This window comes from Arachis ipaensis, chromosome B6 (assembly GCF_059453495.1).
Source record: "Arachis ipaensis isolate K30076 ecotype BB chromosome B6, ASM5945349v1, whole genome shotgun sequence".
Lineage (NCBI taxonomy): Eukaryota > Viridiplantae > Streptophyta > Magnoliopsida > Fabales > Fabaceae > Arachis > Arachis ipaensis.
The window spans coordinates 115,812,374-115,820,424 of NC_142441.1; the positions used below are offsets into that span (position 1 = coordinate 115,812,374).

Genomic DNA, 8,051 nt, shown 5'->3' on the forward strand with positions numbered 1-8,051 from the left:
ATGATCTTTTGTCTTTTTTTTCGTTGGGTAAAGATCACAAAAATAAAAAATATTATAAAAGATTTGATTCTACATCTTAAACATTATAAAAAGATTTAGTCCTTCTTAATAATTTTGGTATTAAAGGTCCTTTTTAATAATTAAATCTTCCTAACGGTTCTTAAGAAAAATTTTCCCTTTAATATATCCCGTTGGACAGTACGTCCGAAATTTTTTTTTTATTATTTTCTATTTGTATTTCCTTATTAAAGTTTTATTCATTCATTTATATGAACATCATAAAAATAGATATAGATAAGAGTTGGATCTCAAGGCCACGAGGTAGTATTGAATACAAGGCCGGGTTGAACAAATTTTTGGATTTCGCATTTGCGAATGCATCATCCGATGGGATGATACATTGTCCATGTCCTTCGTGTGGGTTCCGGCTATTCCAAACTAGAGAGGATGCTTACGATCACTTGCTGTTAAAACCGTTTCCTGCTAAGTATACTTTTCGGTTACATCACGGGGAGAGACACGTAGGAGAGAGTTCTACTGAGACACATGAAACTGACCCTGGTAGCGTCTATCGAGATCCAATGCGCGACATGGTTCGTGAGGCATTCAACTTTCCAGATTCTGTTGTCGATGAAGATGACTCGAGCAACAAAGATTTTGAGGGGGATGCCGAAGAGTTGCCTTATTTGTACAGCGAACCTAGTCAGGCGGCCTGTCATTTTGATGAGCTGCTTGAGGATGGAGAGCAGGAATTGTATCCGGGTTGTGCGAAATTCTCGAAGTTGGCTTTCTTGGTCAGGCTATACCATATAAAGTGCATGTGCGGCGTGAGCGACAAGGCATTCGGAATGATACTAGAGTTACTGTGTGAGGCCTTTGAGCACGCAAAGATTCTGGCTTCACTGCACGATGCCAAGAGGATCATACGAAAGCTCGGTATTGCGTACAAGAAGATAGATGCATGTCCGAATGACTGCATGCTATATCAGGGCAGCGATCAAGTACTGTCTAGGTGCAAGATATGTGGGACCTCGAGATGGAAGCAAAAGACTAGGAGGAATTCCATTATCCGGATCAATGTGGTTGTTAAGAAGAAAGGGAAGCCGCAGGCGGCGAAGGTTCTTCGGTACTTTTCCCTTGTTCCACGACTGCAGCGGATGTTCATGTCCAGTAAGACATCTGTTGACATGTTGTGGCACAAGAAAGGTCCTAACTCGGATGGTTTTTTGAGGCGCCCACGAGACGGAGAGGCATGGAAGGCATTTGATAGAAGATATACTCACTTCAGTGGTGATCCACGCAGCGTTCGCTTAGCCTTAGCTAGCGATGGCTTTAATCCCTTCGAAAATCTCAGCTCAAGGTACTCGATCTGGCCCGTGATTCTCATCCCCTACAACCTGCCCCCATGGAGTTGTATGAGACCCAGCTCTTTCTTGTTGTCTATGATTATTCCCGGTCCCAAGATGCCTGGTAATGACATAGATGTCTATTTATAGCCGTTGATAGATGAGTTGAAGCAGCTGTGGCGTGGTGTTGATACGTACGACGCTAGTGAGAAAAAAACATTCAAGCTGCATGCTGCGTTGATGTGGACAATCAGCGATTTTTCAGGGTTGGGCAACTTATCTGGGTGGAATACGTACGGTGGGAGAGCATGTCCTACGTGCAACCTGGATGCCGAGTCTAAGCGACTCACGTTTAGTCAGAAATGGTGTTTCATGGGTCATCGGCGCTTTCTGAAACAAGGCCACAGATTTCGGCAGGACCGGGTCAGATTTGATGGGAAGGTAGAGGCCAGAGGTCCGCCTGTAACATTGTCGGGTGGAGATATTTTGAGACAGTTGGATAATGTGCATGTCAAGCTTGGCAAGGTGCAAACGGAAGCCGGTAAAAGAGCGCGCGGACAACAGGCTGCATTACAAGACGAGTCTTCTTGGAAAAAAAGGAGTATATTCTTTGAACTCCCATATTGGGAGTATAATTTGTTGCGTCACAATATGGACGTGATGCACATAGAGAAAAATATGTGCGACAACATTATCTACACGATACTGAACGATAGTGGTAAATCCAAGGACAACCTCAAAGCTCGAAAAGACCTCCAGCTGATGGAAATTAGGCATGAACTCTGGCCACGAAAAGATGGAAAGTATCCCACTACAATATTTTCCATATCGAATTCACAGAAGGACGTTTTTCTTAGGAACTTAAAGAATGTCGTCTTTCCAGATGGTCATTCAAGCAACATATCTCGCTGTATTGACCTACAACAGCGAAAAATATCCGGCTTGAAAAGTCACGACTCCCACATTCTCATGGAACATCTTCTCCTAATAGCTATCAGGAATGTATTGGAAGCCCCAGTGGCAGCGTCCTGGCTGATTTGTCAACTTTCTTTAGACGACTATGCAGTAAATCTATAGACCCTGAACAACTTCCTCTCCTACAGGAACATGTGATCCTCACTCTTTGTCAAATGGAAATAATTTTTCCACCATCTTTCTTCACAGTCATGGTACATCTAACCGCGCATCTGGTCGAAGAGGTACGCCTAGGGGGCCCGGTCCATTATAGGTGGATGTATCCAATTGAAAGGTAACTATACGACTAATTTTACATTTGAGTTATTTCATAAGCTAACAACCTAACACATATCTCGCTTGTAAAGGTACCTAGGTCGTCTTAAGCAGTACGTGCGTAATAGGGCAGCACCGGAAGGATCAATTGCAGAGGGCTACTTATCCGTTGAGATTCTCACTTTTTGTTCCAGATATCTAGATAACGTTGAAAGCATGATCAATCAACCATTGCGTGTTGATGATCGACCGAGCGAAGGTGCGACTAATAACGCGACAAGCATGTTCCCACTGATTGGCAAAGCGGTAGGGGCTTCCGAGAGTTTGAATCTGTCACCAACTGAGAGACTTCAAGCACATCGTCACGTATTGGTCAATTGCGCAACTGTGGAGAATTTCTTAGAGTAAGTGCAGTTATTACACTTAGAATCGTATTGTACCCGATGGCAATATTTGTTTATACCTTTAACAGTAGATCCACATGGTATGCTCAGGGATTTTAGGGCTAGTACAAAAAGACAGCTACGAAGTATTGGCAAAAGAAACGAAGCCTACATTGACAGGGTTGTCCATAGAGAATTCGCCGAGTGGTTCAAGAATGAGGTGAATCTTCTGTATGGCTCTTCCATTTATATTTTCGTTAATATCTTGCCTTCTCCCACTCAACTCTGATAATCTTTAATTCATTGGTAGATACCACTGGGAAGTTTGATGCACCCGAGAGAACTACAGTGGCTCGCATGTGGCCCTAATATTCAGGCAAAGCACTTTAAGTCGTACAATGTCAACGGATTCAGGTTTAGAACCCTATCAAGAGAGGATGGAATGAGAACCCAGAATAGCGGGGTTTGTGTCACTTCTGACACTAGAAGTTATGCAAGCGCTCGTGACAGTAACATGGTTGTTGGTGGCGTCTCCTATTATGGAAGATTAGTAGATATCATCGAGCTGAATTACAGTGGGCAATTTTCTGTGGCCCTGTTTAGATGCATTTGGGCAGACACCACGTCCGGTAGAGGCATAAAGCAAGACATTTTGGGACACACCTGTGTTAACTTTAGCAATCCGATTCACACTGGTGATCGTGAAGATGACGAGCCGTACATTCTTGCTTCCGAGGTTCGCCTTGTATACTATGTGGACGATGAAGTCGATAAGAAATGGAGCGTAGTGGTCCATGTGAAGCCGAGAGATTTGTTTGACATGGGTGAATACAATGAACACTGTGAGGTCGAACTTTTCTTCCAACAAAATCTGACTGATTTGTCTAAGCGTGATGTTGAAGGTATATCGTTGACAAGGGATGGCAACTTAGAAGAACCCAATCCTGACGCAATCGAAACCGCTGAAGACGCTGCTGATTCCTAGATATATTTGGATAGCAATATATGACATGCACACTTGTACTTTTCCCCTTACTATACTCTTGAAATTTCATTTATAAGCAAATAGGATAATAATAAAAATCAGTCGTCTGGATCGACTTTGATCTTATTTAAACTTTCCTTTTTTAAGTGTATGTATCTTGAGATTTAATATGCAAGACCTGGATACTTAGAGTTCTCTTGCTCACCCTTTTATGTATTGGGACTAAGCAGGGACATTGGAAGAGAATGATCTCTTTATGTGTGCCACCAGCTTTTTTTTCGTCCGCTCGATGCAAGAGGCATCTCCGTTCTCTTCACTTGAGCACGCAATTTCATTCGCTCGAGATTTATGGTTCAACAATTCGTCTATTAGATCATGGTTGGATGCATTCTCCGCACACAGGCACATAGGTACAGCTATTAGTAGGGCGCCTACTGAACTAATTTCGGTACGTATCCAAACTGGCTGACCAATCAAGGGTTCTATAACCATACTCTCCCCGTGGTTGGTTTTGAGAAGCGTAGTCATCGTTGGTGCGCCCTTGCCTCTCTCGCGGTCATCAGTCACATCTTCTTCCACCCGGTTGTCGTGCTCATTGAGGTAACAAGTTCTAGCTCTGTCATGCTCATAGTTATGTTGCTCATATTGGGTCAGTTATCTATGTTGTGAGCTAAGCATTTTTAGTTGAGTTCGTGCACTATGTATCAATGCAATTAGGAAGAAACCACATTGCCTGACATCCACTGGCCACAAGTACAAATTAAATGAGATGATGACCGGTTCTAATTGCATGCAATCAATCTGTTTTTTTTCCATTAACTTAACTTTAACTTGAATTCTATGTGGGTATGAACATTCACAGATGAAATATAAGTCGTTGGGGGGTTGCATGTTCTATTCTTCAATGTAACTGTAAAAAAGGGTGCAAGAATATGGCCACTGATAGTTCCTTCTAATTTCTAAGTTAATTATATTAAGTAAAAAAACATTTTCTTGATTAAAAAAAATTGCGAATGGCACAACTGCTATGAATACGCACATTGATAACGGGAATGGTGAATCTAATGGAGTAGATATTGTTCATGCAAATTTGGGAATATTAACTTTATTCATATTTTCTTAATTAATTCTGTTAGGATTATTAATAATGGATGCTAATTTTAACTATGATTTCTTAATTTATTCTGGTAATGATTATTAATGATGGATGTTAATTTTAATCATAGTACGTTAATTAAAAATAACTGGACTTTAATACACTTGTGATAAATAAGAATATTAAAAATGGTAATTTTAATCATAGTACCTTAATTAATAATTCTGTATATAAGGTGTCATTTCTGTACAGAAAATTCTATGGCTTTATTAGTGTCCTCGTCCATTAACAGCTTTCCCCACGAAATTTCATTAGATTCTTTTAATTTACATATAGTTGGATCATTTGGAAAAAATAGATTCTATTTATATACTCACTATATGTACATATATAGATTGGTTTTTGATATGATGTTACATAGTTAAAGTGTGAGTAATGATATTTGTTGGTTAATTATACTATTCTTTCATGAGGAATTAATTTTTTTTTTTGCATGATACATGTGTTTTTACTAGGACTGTAAGATGCCCAGGAAAGCTCGCTTCAAGAAAGGCACAAGAGTGGAGCCACCGCATCAGCAGCCTCCAGCTGCACCTTCTGTGTCTTCACCATCCGATGACGATGACTGGCTCATCCCTCCGCCCCCCAGTAATGGTGGTGTCTCCGCAGCGGCTATTCTGCAACCCTTTCGTCCGTCCAGGAGCGAAACAAGACCTGAGCCACAGGCCGCTAACAATTCACGAGTGACGGAACCGTGCAATGAAGCCATTGGCCCTGAGGCGAACGAGGCAGATTCGTTTGAGGAACACATTGACAGGATGTTTGCTGCTTCTGATGCTACAAAGCGCAAATGACGAAAGACTACTGAGTTTTGGGATGTTGATCTCATTGGTAACAAGTGTTGAACTTAAAATCTTTTTAATTGATCAGCTTATGATTTTGTTATGCTCCTTACATGTGGGGCACATTGAGCACATAAATTACATTTTTTCTTCTTTATTGTTAGATTCTGAAGGAATAATCAAGCAAGCTAAAATGAGTGTGAGAGAGGCTATGGAGCGATCTCTTAATGGTAGCAAGATCATCCTGAGGTTCAATGAGGAACTGCAGGCAGTGGGAGATGGAGTTGGCCTGTTGAGTGGCATTCTAGGAGCGTTGGGTTCGGATTACAGTAAATTTCCTATATGTGAAAAGAGTTGGGCAAAGGTGCGGGGCAAAGACAGGGTTTATGACGATTGTATAAAGGTAATTCATTTTCTTATTGTTTAATCATATCAAACAAATAACTTGCAATTACTTACAGCTAGACATTGTCGTCGCAGGAGATGTTCCACTTCCAGGATAGCGGTGGTTTAATCAAGAAATCATTTTTGAAACAAATGGGGAAGTCTTGGAAGGACACAAGGGGGAGGCTGTTTGACTCGCATTACAAACCAACAAGGACACTTGAGCAGAATCTTGAGCAGCGCCCGGAGGGAATTCCTAGAGAGCATTGGAAGTGGTTCATTGAGTATCGTAATGATCCTGCAACAAAGGTACCCCATTCATTTAATACATATAATTTTTAAAAAAATGAATTTCCTTGAAATCAAAAAATGTAATCCGTTTGTTTTGTTGATATGATTTGGTATAAATAAATAGATTTTATTCCGATTGAGCTGAATTTGAACCATGTTGATTAGTATACATGATTAATTCAATTTAATACATCAATTCCCAGCACAGGCTATTTGACTAAGATCTTAATATATACATGCATGATGCTGAGATTGGTTAACACCATTCTTCCTTATTAGAACCTTATTTGTTGTAGGTTACCATATAAGACAATTAATTTAATTTGAGTACCCCTATTATTATAATTTATACTATATGATTGTAATTGGACTATCTCACATGGGCTGCTAAATGTTTTTTCCGTTAGTTGTGGTATGAGTTATGGGTGGCATTTGCATATTAGAAATAAAATAATATTGTTAACTTCTTATATGTAAATAGGGACTGCATCCGTGTAATTATTCTTTTTGTTAAAGCAACACTTAAATTTAGAATACGCACAGTTTACTCAAATTCCACACTAGTATACTTAATCCCCCAATATTTTGAGTCTCTTGCAACGTAAGATATATGTATACTATACTAAGTTTTAGTACTTCATTGAATTCAAGCATATTGTTGATTTTTAATAGGCGAAGTGCAAGCAGAACGCGCTGAATCGAAAGAAGCAACTTTACACGCACACTGACGGATCTAAAAGCTTGGCAAGGGCTACAGAAGAAGAGGTAATATAAACTTGTAATAGAGAATAAGTGGCTTTTAGTGTTGATTTATTCATACAGTAAACAATGTTAGAAGTATTGAAAAAATTTATAGAAGTGAAATTCATGGGATAAATTTAATTCTCACAGTCACAACTACAAGGAAGGACTGTTGGTAGGGGAGAACTATGGATCCTAAAGCACAAAAGATCTGATGGCAGCTATATACATGAAGAAGCTCGGAGGATTGGTGTAAGTACACTTAGTCATATATGTTGTAACATGTTGGGTTTAGCAATTGAAATGTCTTGAGTATGCTATTAGCCTGGTGTGATTGTGTAATTATGTTTATGCCTGCAGGAAAAAATATCTGAGCTTGAGCAACTGGATGAATCTACAAGAATATTGTCAGAGAATGATTCCCTTGCCCAAGCTCTGGGCAAAGAGCACCCGGGTAGAGTGCGTGGGATGGGACACGGGCCGACACCAAGTCAACTCTTCCGTCCGAGTTCGCAGCCACCGGTGGATAGAGCTCAAGTAGAAGAGACCCAAAGGATGCTGTGTGAACTACAAGCGGAGATGACGACCGAAAAATTGAAGACGAAAGCAATTGAGGATGAATTAGCAGCAGAGAAGACAAAGAGGCAGGAAATAGAGAGTGTGCTGAGTTATCTGGTCCAACAGCAATGTGGGGAGCTGCCTCCAGACATCGCTGCACGGATGAATTCTTTGGACAGATATGGAGGAACATAG

The 8,051-nt window shown here is 40.4% G+C and overlaps 1 protein-coding gene and 1 pseudogene across 1 annotated transcript; both read left to right on the top strand.

The window, feature by feature from the left end:
- The first annotated feature begins 392 nt into the window (after positions 1-392).
- On the top strand, positions 393-3,944 carry LOC148562407 (uncharacterized; annotated as a pseudogene).
- A 1,906-nt stretch (positions 3,945-5,850) lies between these two features.
- Positions 5,851-8,051, top strand: LOC148562408 (uncharacterized). Its single transcript, XM_088490880.1, has 6 exons — positions 5,851-5,938; positions 6,047-6,285; positions 6,363-6,575; positions 7,230-7,322; positions 7,449-7,550; positions 7,659-8,051. The coding sequence occupies exons 1-6, from the start codon at positions 5,875-5,877 to the stop codon at positions 8,049-8,051; spliced, it is 1,104 nt and encodes a 367-aa protein (XP_088347006.1). The 5' UTR covers positions 5,851-5,874.